The 13369-nt window shown below is 39.2% G+C and overlaps 1 protein-coding gene across 4 annotated transcripts in view; it reads left to right on the top strand.

Annotated features, from left to right (window-relative positions):
* Window positions 1-13369, top strand: part of SATB2 (SATB homeobox 2) — a 289250-nt gene that overhangs the window by 84547 nt on the left and 191334 nt on the right. For all 4 annotated transcript variants that reach the window (XM_082261098.1, XM_082261096.1, XM_082261097.1 and 1 more), the window contains exon 3: window positions 6603-6761. In XM_082261098.1, coding sequence (XP_082117224.1) covers window positions 6603-6761 — 159 coding nt within the window. The remainder of the gene's footprint in view (window positions 1-6602; window positions 6762-13369) is intronic.

Raw genomic sequence — 13369 nt, 5'->3', positions numbered from 1 at the left:
TTTTATTTTTTAGATTTTGAGATAGACCATGGCAGCATACTTACTCCAAATTAGTACTAAATGGGAAAATCTGCCATCTTTAATTACAGGATCAGTCCCCGGGTTATAGAGGAACATGTGGGCTGGCATTGACGATCGCTCTCAGAAATTACTAGATCACAGATCAACACAGGCTCAAGTCAAAGGCACATAGAAAACAATTGTCTTCTACGTTCCCTATTCACACCATAATGCTGTGTTAAGGTGTGGTGTGCTGCACAAAAATGCATAAAACTGTATTTATGTGAAGCATAGCACATGGCACTGCATCACAGCTCCTCACAATGTGTTGCAGTGCAAAGGCTTGAATGACCAGTGATTTTGTGACAATCCAATAATGTAAAAAAAAAGGTAAAATAAACAGTGTGATGTGTAGAACAATGCATAGCACAGTCGCCAATCACTGTTTAAAGTGCAGACTGGTATGAGCAAACACTAAGGCTCGGTTCACACTACCGCGACTTGGGATCCGACTTGTAAGACTCTAAGTCGCATGACATGTAACATCCCATGTTAGTCAATGAGAACTGTCTTCTTAACTAGCACCACTGAAGTCGCTCCAACTTTAGAAAAGGTTCCTGTACTACCCTCAAGGCGACTTCTAACCAACTTGTGGCCATAAACTTTAACGGAAGTCGCCTTCAAGTCAGATCCTTATTTATATTGAAGAGATTTGGATCCGACATTATAGAAAGATTACCCAGGAATTCCCTTCAATATAGCCCCTTCCTCGCTTCGAAGTTGCATCAAAGTAGTACTCAAATTGCATCAAGTTGTCAGCAAATAGCCAGGAAGTCAACTGGCAAAGTCGCACCGTAATTTGCGCAACTTTCAGGTCGCAGTAGTGTGAACCAAGCCTATATGGGCCAGCAAGATGTGCTGGGTGTTATATTATTGTAATTTTGATAAAGGAATAAGTAGATTGATAAAAATGTCAAAGCACAACGTTTAGAAAAAAAAAAAAACAGTGTATTTCACAAAGAAACTCTCTCAAAAATCTTGTATGCGTTATCTTCCTGAAGTATGGCTTAAATACTGCATGACACCACCCAGTAAGTTATCACAAGCATTTGATTTGATGCTTTTCCAAAAAAAAGTGTAAGGCAATTCAGTCATGGCTGGTTTTGCATGGCTTCTCTGTGTTGAGGGCTCAAGTACACTATGAGTTGGGTATAAAGCTCCATGATAAGTGGCTAAGATAACCTGAACTGCTTGGATAACCTGAACTTCTGCAGGGTATCAGCATCCCTGAATAATTCCAGCAGTGTGAACTCCTTAAAGCTTCTTTCCTTTAAAAGGACCACTTGAGATCTTCTCCTCCTCTTCTGCATTGCTTTTAATTCCAGAAGACTGGATTCAAAGAGCTCCATCCTCTTTGTTATGTCGTCTGCCAGCCTCTAGAAACAACTCCTGACTAAAATCTAGCTGACACCTACTTCAGCTTACACTTTCCCACCTATTTTTTAAACCAATCACTGGGAGTCTGCCCATTACCATAGTTATAGCATAGTTATCGCAAGCTTGGACCAGTACTTAATTACCCCATGCATATATTTATTTATTTCCTTTTGTGAATTGACCTTAGTGCCTTTTTATGCGGTACTTAACAAGAGTTTTGGGTGTTTGCACTAAATACCACATACGAGCAATAGTGAATTGATATTTTTATTATCGCATGTGCTAAGTGGTCACGTGACCGTCATTACACAGGCGATAACCTTTACTGAATTGTGGCCACTATTCCATTAAAAAAAAAGTGTGCACCACTTCAAGAATTACTTTAAGGTAAAATTGCAGTAAATCATAATATATCAGTGTTTTTCAGCCTTTTTTCATTCAAGGCACCCTTTAAAATTCTGCACAATTTCGAGGCACTCCATTCTACATAACGCAGCAACATCCACCCATGTAGAACACCCAACATTACGGGTTGAAAGGGTGCACAATGAAAGCCCATGGCTTTGTGTAACTAATAGGCAGGCTTGATGATCCACCCGCTGGCTTGTATACAATTTTGGGCAATTTTTAGGTATTTTGCCAAGGCACTCTTAAAGAACCCTGAAGGCACCCCAGGGTGCCCAGGCACCCTGGTTGTAAAACGGCTGTAATATTTGCTCACTAAAAAATAATTTACACTGACTACCTTGCTTTTATAGGTGGCCTAGTTAGAGGGGATATGATATCTGCCTGGGTTATTACTGATGTAAAGTTGGAGATAACTCTCTGTGACCACTACCAGAGAATGCAAAACATTTGAAAGTGAACCTGTGTTCTATTTTGAAGTCTTAAAAGTAAAAGTCTTGCCCAAGCATAGATACCACAGGGCCCATGCTATTACCATTATTAGCCAGGAAATCCTTCTCTTTATGCCTGTCTGAACTAGTTTTACTTTGTTGCTGGCATCAGTGCTAAGTTTCATCAATAATGATTGTCCAATGAGAGTGCTGCGATGCTCAATAAAGGCAATCTTATCGGACAGGGAAGTATCAGTAGTGAAGCTTCAGGCCCCGGTCACAAGAGCATAATAATAGTAAAGATTACAAAATAATGATTGCCCCTCAACCAATAAATTGTTTTACTCTTTGTGTAAGGCTTTATGTATAATAATAGGTAATAGCAAGCATCTTGTAGTCCAGTGGTGTCAAACTCCACTTCCATCGCGGGCCGCATCAGCATTATGGTTTCCCTCAAAGGGCCGGTTATATCTGTAAGATTAGATGTCAAGAGCACCCCACGCCCCCTTAGACTCTTACATGAGAAGTCAAGAGTCACCCACCCTTTCCTTACATCACAATGCACCCCCTTACCAGAGGGTTGATCTGGGAAGAAGCGCAGGGTCTGGAGGAGAACCAGAGGAGGGCTGGAGTCAGCTTCCAGAGTCTGCTGAATGCTGAGACCAGGGGAGGCAGAGACAAGGTGGTGTTGCGGCTGCACAGAGAGGTGCAGGATCTATAGGAGGAGTTCTGCCCTCCTCTCTAATGCGGACTGCTGAGGAGGGGGGGGGCAAAGACAAGCCTTTCTGCAGCTGCACAGAGTAGTGCAGGATCTGGCAAAGGAGTTCTGTCCTCTCTGCTGCCGACTACAGAGAAAAGGTGGGGGCAGAGAAAAGGGGGCTGCCACAGCTGCATTAAAGGTGCGAGGGCCACATTAAATGGCCTGGAGGGCCGCATTCGGCCCGCGGGCCTTGTGTTTGACACCTGTGTTGTAGTCCTAGTAACTGCTTTTAAGCTAGTTACACTCAATACAATCTAATTGTACTGTTTTTTGTTTTTTTTGATTAATTAACTATGGAATGTGAGAGCCTACTTAAATGACCATTCAATGCGCCTTGTTCTATAAAGGTGATGATAAATCTGGAGGAGTTTGTACAATCATGTTGTAGCATGCGTGTCCAGCTTTAGGCTTGACTTTTGATTAAATTTAAAAACTGAATAAAGGATCACCATAAATAATCATTTTAACTCTTTAGGAACGAGGCAATACACAGACCATGAAAATTTTACTTTCTGATCAGTCGCACTGTGTAGATGCATTAACATTTTTCCTCTAGATGTTCAGTAAGAGGTGCGCTAAACCTTTGTTGACTCATCTATTTCAAAGCAAAAAAACTGCTCATGCAAGACTAGCACAGGCAGCAGTAAAACAAAAGATACATAGTCATGTATTGCAAAAGCCGCCCAAACTGTCTTTTTGCAATGACTAAACAAAATCAATGGTATTTTATTATTTTCCGCGCTGTGAAATTTCCATATGAGTTTTTGGCTAGTTAAGATGGGCAACATAAAAAAAAAAAAAAAAATCTAGCAAAATCAAGCTACAACAATGATGCTTTCATTGTTAAGGAACAAGGCAAACATTATAATATTTAATCAGCTCTAAGTCCTTATTAAACACGATAGCTTCCTTAACCCTTTCTCTGCCAAAAGGGGGTCGCAGCACATAGAAAAAAGATTGCTGGCAGCCAAGTGTTTCTAACATCTATTTTTCTGCTAATGACTTTCCTGCAGATGAAAATAAAATGTCCATATAAAAAGATGATTTATTAGCAGAAGGCTGAGACATGGAGGAGACGCATTAATAGGATCCAGACATCGCCATGCAGAATCTTCTTTTTCTTTCCTATGTGATGTATGAGAAATAAAGTAGAGCATATAAAAAAGAAACAGCCTTGACACGCAGTCTATGAGAACAGAGCTGATGAAAGGAAGAACAAGGAGGTATAATAGTGGCTTTATCTGCCATCAAAACACTCTCAGTTGAGAGAGAAGCATTTTTGATATACACTGTGGTCTCATAGAAGAAATAACATTCAAATTTAAAGAGGGCTTTGGATAAAGTGTAATTTTACTTAGCTTTTCTTCTCTGTTTCTATTGGCTGCCAAAGAGAAAGTCCCAATTCGAGCAGATCTGCCTCCAATCACTTTGTCTATTTGGTGTGTTTTTGAAGAGTTTGCCTGAGATGGAATTGACTTGGAAAACCTCTTGCACTGCATTCTGTACTTAGCCTTTTCTTAACTTTCTAAAGGGCTGGCATGATATGGGTTGTTACCTTTTGGTCCTCAAATATCTCTTTCATCTGTCTGCTTCTGCATACATCAGGAGTAATGGAAAAACATTCATCATGTATCATAGCACTCTTTCTCATAATCAACCCCCTACTCAGTGAAGTCGATTTACGAAAAGATTCCCATAGGTTGAAGTCGATGGACATATGTCTTTTTTTAACCTGGTTAAGTATGTAGAATTTTCACTTTTCAAAGGAAATGTTCACGTAGCTTAGTGCAACAAAAATCCTGTTTTAGGTGTTCCTTGGATTCTCGTTGGATATTCAGAATAGATTCAAAATATTTAAAGCTTAAAGTCAAAGCTCTTTTTCCAGGCTTTGGATACAGTAGGGGAGGGTTAGAACCCCTTAAGGCTTTATTACTAAATGCATTCTTCTTAGGTAGATTTACCCTTACTATTTGTCCTCTGATCATTGGTAACTAGACAGAAAGTGATGGAAAATCCAAAACGTTAGAATTGTCATCAGAAATAGAGATGGGTGTAAATTTTCCAATGCGGGCATCCAGTGCCAACTGTCTAACCGGGGAATATGCCTTGCTTTGTAAAGATTTCTACCCACTTACTTCTGCAGGATAGGTAAAGGAAAATCACCCCAACATGTTACAGAAAGCAGAAAACAAATGTTTTACCTCTGCCATACTCTATATAAACCTAAACAAAGTTTCAAAGTTGTGTCTATACATACATTTTACCGGTTTGTTCAGTAAACATTTTCTACTCCTTTAAGCAAATCAGCTCTGGCAAATCAATGAAAATGACAGTATTTAAAGAGCTTTAACTCACTGTTGCCAATCAGATTGTACTTATTATTTATTTTTCTCTTTTGGTTACCTTTTATGGTGACCAAACATTCAAAATCCTACTCATGTGATTAATGCTTGTTTGAAGAGACTTTGATTTGTAATATGAAGTTTGTCTTCTATGATGATTTCTTTACAATTTTAGCCAAACAAGATACTATCTTATTTATACATTTCCTTTGGTCTCCTCGACCAAATATTTTATAGGGATATGTCTATTTTATGGTCATATTAATGAATACTTTATTTTCTGTTTGTCGTATGTCTTGGACATTTTATACCAAATATTATAATATATTGATTATTTTCATATTTTGTTATATTCTTAATGTCCTTATGCTATGCATAAAAAGATTGAGACCAGATTGTACTGAAGTCAAATTGGCCAAAGATGAGTTGAGTTGAGTTGAATGGTAGACATGCTTTGTGTATTTTTATAGCTTGGTGGTGGGTTTGAACTTATCTTCAGTGTAGGTTTTAGTTGGCATAGTAAGTGATACATTGGTTGATGTAAAGAATGGAAGGTTTATGCCCTGCAAAGGCAAAGTGGTCCTATTCAAGGGCTGCTTGGTTTAGGACATGATGGATTTTTTTATACAGAAGTTTGGGGTAAGCATGGCCTGCAAGATCCCAGGGTTTTTGTTTTTACAATGAAAAGACATTTCTAGTGAAAATATTTCTGGATAATATGGGAATGAGATAGAACCCCAGTCAAGTTTTTATTGCTATCTGGGTTTCCAATAGAAGAATCCCTTTACTTCTGGTTACAATGACACTAGCTGTGAGTAAAAAATGTCCCACAACTGGCACACAAAGAACAACAAGCAAGAATTCTAACTGTAATCTTGTCTTTTAAAAAGTGTTTTTATTTTGCTCAGTGCCCATTCTGGAGATTTACACTCATTTTATACCCTGGTGAAATAAAAAGAAGTGAGGGACAATCTACTCAGTGGGGGACACAGAACTTAATAAACACCTGTCATGGGAATCTAACCCTTTTCCACTCTATCCATGCAAAAAAGTTTTGACTGGAGTTTCACTATAAAACCTGCTGGTTGGCAGTACAATCAAAAAGTGTGTCTGAGACCTATATGTGTATATTGATCAGCTCGAAATCGTCTTGGTTTCACTAGCTGTAGTGTTGTACAAACTGAATCCATGTGTTAATGTGCTATTTTTCTTGCCATCTGCATACAGGTCTCATGCTTCCTGTCTTCTGTGTGGTGGAGCAGATGGACAACAGGGAAGAACATGCTGAATTTGTACTGGTTCGTAGAGATGTCCTTTTTAATCAGTTGGTAGAGACCGCTCTTCTTGCCCTCGGGTACTCTCACTCATCAGCAGCTCAAGCACAAGGTAAGGGAGCATCTGATACAATTCTCTTAGTTTGCAGCATCAAACACATTAGTGCTTATGGTCAACCTTTGCAAGGACCTAATGAACACCACTATTCATATTGCTACTTCCTGTTTTGTCACCTATAAAGAAAGTGATATATTGTTATATCCACAAATTGTAAGTAATTTACAACTCATGATAATGATATGGCTTGGTAGCTAGGAGCAACTATGATGGTCATGTATCTGAAATGTAATATTCTCCTATCTATTTTTAATACATTTTATAGAACAGCCCTCAAATTTTTCACTCGCCTCCTCGCATTTTGCGAGTGAAAAATGATTGAATGCAAGCAAGGAGAGGAAGAGACAGAACACTGTCTGGACGTGCAGGGGTGGGCAGTGTCCATATCTGTGATGAGGGGGGGGGGGCTGCACTAGGAGCTCATGCCTTCACATGCCTGACAGGAGTGAATGTCATTCTCCCTCCTGTTATTGCAGCAGCACAATGCATGATTTCTGGACTCCTCCGTTCCAGCCACTTATCTCTCCTGCAGCCGTTAATCACTTCTCTCCTTCCAAGCTCCCCTCCCCTGATGGTTTGTTCTACTCGGCCAGGTTACTTTCACTTTGTCCCTCTCCTCGCACTTGTCTTTATGTTCCCTGCACAATCGTAAGTCCTCTGTTCACATTAACCCTTCATCTACTTCTATCTTTCAGCTGTCCCCTCCATAAATCTGTACTGTATGTCCTGCAGCCTCTGGTCCCAGCTCTGAGCATTCCAAGCAGCCATTTAGCTGACCCTGTCCTGTCCCAAAATACAGCCTTAGCACTTTCTCTACAGCCCTTCACTCTGCTCTTCATTAACATATATTATTACAACCCAGACCCCCCCCCCCCCATTCACTCTCTTATCCCTAATAACTGGTGAACTGTGGTTTGGCCAGTGTAATTGTATGTGCGTTTTACCTGGATTTTAGGTGCATTTCTATTGAATTTCTATTACAAAGTGCGTTTTCATGAAAGCGCTTTAAAGTCCTGCATGCTGCATCTTTGATGCGGCTTCAGAAAATGCACTGTGTAATAGAATTCAATAGAAATGCACCAAAAATCCAGGTAAAACTCACATACAATCACACTGTTGTTATTAATATTTATTTGTGCAACTTCTGCAGTCATGCAAAAACATTTAACAGTGTCATTTTATAAAATAATTTTTTGAGGGCACATTTAGGGGCGGGGCAGGGTAGGGGTTAGGTGGGGCAAGTAGTGGCGAGTAACCCTTAAGGCCTGGCTAGTAGCTCAGGACTTGAAATTTTGAGCCCTGTTATAGAACAATTACGTTGTTTTACTAACTAAAAAGTATATGCTATTTTAATGAATAAAAATTAATGAATTTTTAATGTTTGTTGTAACAAATGGATATATGCTACAACTAAGCAAGCAGAATATCATTGATTTGTGATTTCCAGAGTTTATATAACTTATTGATAATCAGAGATATACCATATTGCCTGGGGGTTTGGTATGTAAGCCCTCAAGTATTTATCTTGATGGAGTGCTAAAACTTTCCAGTACTCTGTAAGGTGGGAGCATTTGTAGGTAACATGGTCTACGGCAGTGATGGCGAACCTTGGCACCCCAGATGTTTTGGAACTATATTTCCAATGATGCTCAACTACACTGCAGAGTGCATGAGCATCATGGGAAATGTAAAAAAATGTATATAATTAGTGTTGCGCAAATATTAAAACCTTAAACAATGCTGATATAGTGTGAATGTGAATTATAAGTGGGTATAAGCCCTTATGTTAGAGTATTAAAGTATATATTTTTGAAATCACAAAATATCATGGGAAATGTAGTTCTAAAGCATCTGGGGTGCCAAGGTTTGCCATCACTGGTCTATGGGGTGGTTTGCACTTTGCGCACTGGTGTCTCCACATTAAATATATTAGTGTAATTATTTCTGCCAACTGATGTTTAGGGATGTAGGCCCTTATTTTGTTTCTATTCAGAGGAAAAGTAGATTTTAGGTATGACTATCGATAGGCTTACTATACTCTGTTGCCTCTATAACTTAGATCATTTTGTGGCTACATAGTTGCACACAATGCATAGCTTTAAGATTATTATTATTATTCATGATTTGTATAGTGCCAACAGGTTACTGAGTGCTTTAAAAAGAGAGATACAGTTACAATACAAAATAATACAAGCCGGTTAAGGGATATGTCCAGGCAAAACCTAACTAACGCTAAACCTGCTCTGTGCCACATTCTAAACCTAATCTATCTAACCCTGTAAAGCAAAAATCTCTGTACCTTTTCTGCACCCGATATGGTCCGTCTCCAGTGATGGAAGCTGTGTGCAGGAGAGGACCGACAATGGCTGTGAAATGAATGGGAAGTGACGTCACCCATAGACTTACTATGGGGCTTCTGTAGGTGAGTGCCTCTCCTGCACCCTCCTCAATGCTGAAGCTGCCGATGACAGCTTAGCATGGGACCAGACCAGATCGGCTGCAGAATAGGTAAGTACAGTGATTTTTGCTTTACAGGGTTAGATAGCATAGGTTTAGAATGTGGCACAGAGCAGGTTTAGCGCTAGTTCGGTTTTGCCTAGACTTATCCTTTAAGTGAGCCCTGCTCATAAGAGCTTACAATCTAATAGGGTGGGGCAAGTGGTAACAAAAGGCTGTAACTGTGGGGGATGAGCTGATGGAAGTGATAAAAAAAAAAAAAAAAAATAGGCAAGCTAGTAAAATTAATAGGCAAATGATGACATCTTTATGTGCTTTTGCTTTGCCAGAAATATTTACACAAGGTGAGAAACATGAGATAGGATCATGTAGCAAAAAAGGAAGTTTGAAACACATAAAAGTTTACTGTGCTAGACCCTCTCAAAACAATACCTGCCTAAAGGTCTTAGTTACACCTGTGTATAATTAGTGTTTTACTGGCTGTTACTGTAGATTAGTCAGACAGCATGATCTACCAGTGAGGAAGGAATATACTTATTTTGCATACAGTAAGTTTGACAGAATACAAAACATTTTCACTTTTTATAGTTTGTGAAAATATATACTCCAAATGGTGTATATCCCTCGCGCCTATGGATGTCCTATGGGGGGGGGGGGGGGGGTTAGTAAGTAGTGTATGAACTAACGTGGGGAAGGGGGTGGTGATAGCAGCTGCTATAGGATAAGTAATAGATGAAAAAGGAAAACCCCAAAGTATTTGGGATTTATTATAGCGCTTGCTAGTACTAGTCAGGGATGGACAATTGCTTGTCAATAACCTGGGTAGAAATATTGGGCAAATTAAAGTGGTAAAATGAAAAAATAAATAAACTCAATATATAAACAAGTATGTGCGTGTAACATGTGACTGGATAATAATAAATCACAGTATTAATCACAATATAAAGATCGCAATGTGAAAATTAATAAATATGTCACAATAAAATGATGTCACAATAAAAACCACATGTGTGCCATAAAGTGCAAAATAGTGCCAAAAAAGAGCAAATAAAAAGTTCATAGGTGACTTTGGTGTATGGATAAAAACTTCAGTGCCAAATTAGGGAAAGTGCACGTGCTTTTTGCTGGGTCCTCCAGTAGTCCAACTGCTGGTACTTGTTGTTTTGGCCTTGTGGAATAATGGGGGGTATGCACTCACCAGAAGTTATGGGACTTAAATACCGTACAGTAGAAAGACCTTTAGAGCCTTATGGCCTCCTAGGCCGGGAAGGTGACTGCTGGGCTTTGTAGTCCCCTATGATCTGGGGTCCCTCTCCTGGATAATCTGGATCCTCAGGGTCCTTAGGGGCCACCAAGCACCTCACCATACTACCCACCACGGGGTCACCACTGGTATTTCTGCATGGACCCCGTGGTGGGTAGTATGGTGAGGTGCTTGGTGGTATATTGAGTTTATTTATTTTTTCATTTTACCACTTTAATTTGCCCAATATTTCTACCCAGGTTATTGACAAGCAATTGTCCATCCCTGACTAGTACTAGCAAGCGCTATAATAAATCCCAAATACTTTGGGGTTTTCCTTTTTCCCTTTTTATAGGTTACCTTAACACGGTCCCGGACCATATCCAAGTAACCCTTTGATTGCAGGGAGCATTATAAAATATTGCAAATAGTGAATTCCTTTGTGGCAGCACAATGCTTGTAAACCAGTGCCTTTGTATTGTCTCTACCATTTTTTAGTCAGGCAGGCTAATATGTTTTAAAAAAAAAAAAAAAATCACTTGACGGTCAATGTACTAGAACACACAAAAGTATGAGGTATTAGTTTGTGTTTTAGGCCAAAATAGGTCATTTTACCATCTGAGCCAATGGTTTTCATATTTGGTAAGTCCTGCAATATTATGGAGGATGCACAATGCTCGTAAACTAGCCTCATAGGGAATCACTTATAACAGAGAAAGGATGTTGCTATCTGCTCTCCTTTATATACTGTACCACTTTATGCCCCATTCATAAAATCTAGGCTGGGGTGTGTAGCTGACTGAGCCCCAAGGATTGATCTTTGCTTTTTTTTTTGCAGCAGCAGAGAGAGCTTTATGATTGGAGTATCTCTGGTCATGTGACTTTCACAGGCTTTTATTTTTTTAACAGAACTCCCATTTATTTAATATTGTTTCTTCGGTGTATGACTCCCACAGCCTTAAGCACATTTATAAAGCACATTGCTGTGTATTAAAATGTGCTGTGCTAGTTTTTTCAATGAACCCTTTTGTGTTGTCTAAATCATTATTTAGCAGATGGGCTGGTATACAAGTAAACTTGCACTGGCAGTCAAGCAGAATTACAGCATAGTGTGTGTCATACCCTGTAGCATATGTCATTTATTAAGCTCTTCATTGGTCAGTTGATATTATGGGTATATTAGATTGTGGGTTTTAGGCTTGCCTCTCTATTGTGCAGAAAATGTTCCTTATTACAAACTTGCTTTTGATCACGTACATATCGGGCCTGTACAAATAAGCAGCTAAGACAGGATAACGGGTTTATAGTTGTCCCACTGGCTTGTTGACATGACCCGTGCAGACTCCCTGGCTGGCAGGCAACAAACAAGCCCCCGTTTTAGAGGGCAGAGCCCGCGTGGCTGGGCAGCGTTGTGCTATAAAGTAGTTTATTATTGTGTAAGGTAATATTTTCCTTTGGATTGTGTCATATGAACATGGTTAGCAGCTCAGAATAAGAGTGAGTCACACACCACCCTTCCAATGGGGCCTTTGTCCTCTTCAATTACCCATGAATGTAAATCTAATTGTCTTTATGGTTGGTCTTCTCATTGCTTTGCTGTTTAATCTAATATTGGAATAACATCTTTATGTTGCAGCCCTTGGAGGCAGAGTTTTATGGCTGGTCTTTGGTATTCAATAAGAGAAAATATGCAGGGAAAAAGAATGTATCAAGCTACAATTAAGTCTTTACAAGAAAAGGCAGCATTGTAATGAGAAGAGTGGAGTCAAGCACCAGTTAGACCAAAGTAGCCACATTATAACCTTGGTTGGACTTTAGGTTATATAGAAAATATATGAGGCCTAGCTTAAGACATTACAATGCACATATTTTTTTCGTTCAGAATAATATTTTTATTGACATGCAAGTTAAGTAAGAAGTATGCAGAATGATGTTACTGGCTCCTTATGATATTGCTGACAAAATAGACAATATGTGCCAATACCTCGTTGACTAGTTGCTAGTGAATTGGTTGACTATGATCTGAGACCGCAAAATAATTATTTTAGTATTTTAGTTTTATTTTAGATGTGGCAGAACAATGTTTTACATACATTTATTTGCTTGCAAAATTGCCTGAAAAATACTTAGATGTTAGAACAAAATGGAGTGGATTTACTATAGCAGTAGTGGTTGTTCACTTTGCAAAGTTATGGTTAGTAAGTTAGGTGAACCTATGTTCACATTGGACCCCAAATCATGTGGGCTTCATATACAAATGGACAATGTGAATACGTGTTCTGTTTAAACACCCAATTGATAGTTGTAGCAATCATTGAGGTGGTGCATAAGGGGAGCGAGAGAGAGGAGAGAGAAACTCAATCAGATGCAAGGGAATAAGGGACATTACAATAACAGTATTTTTGTTGGCATTGTTGGCACATTATTAGGTATTTAAAGTGAACAAAGGTTTTACGTTACGTATCTACATTTACTTTTCAAAGAAAACATTAACTTTGCTAAGTGACCAGCATCTGCTCTATTAGTACATCGTCCCCACGGTCTTTTCTTTTGTAAGAAACATACAATTCAGTTTTAATCACCACATGGGAAATGATCAAAACTGTGCAAGGGTAGTTCGCTCTAATGAAATGTAAACCTGCCTTAAAAATTTTAATGTGATTGGTGATATAGGAAGCAGAGTGAAGATTGTTACACAGCAGAGGCATCAGGAAGTACACTCCCAGTAAACCTGTGTTGAGCTGGATAAGGGCTGGCTGCAGTGGCTTCCAGAGAGCTGCAGTTGCATTGTTTGCTACATCATGTTATGAGAGCACATATATATGAAACTGCTCCCTAACACTGAGGTCAGCTACCTTTCCTAATTGACACAATGTCAATTTTACAAGCATTAGAAAACGAG

This window comes from Pelophylax lessonae (genome assembly GCF_965119305.1).
Source record: "Pelophylax lessonae genome assembly, chromosome: 6".
Taxonomy (NCBI): domain Eukaryota; kingdom Metazoa; phylum Chordata; class Amphibia; order Anura; family Ranidae; genus Pelophylax; species Pelophylax lessonae.
This window is presented reverse-complemented; position numbering and strand designations above follow the sequence as displayed.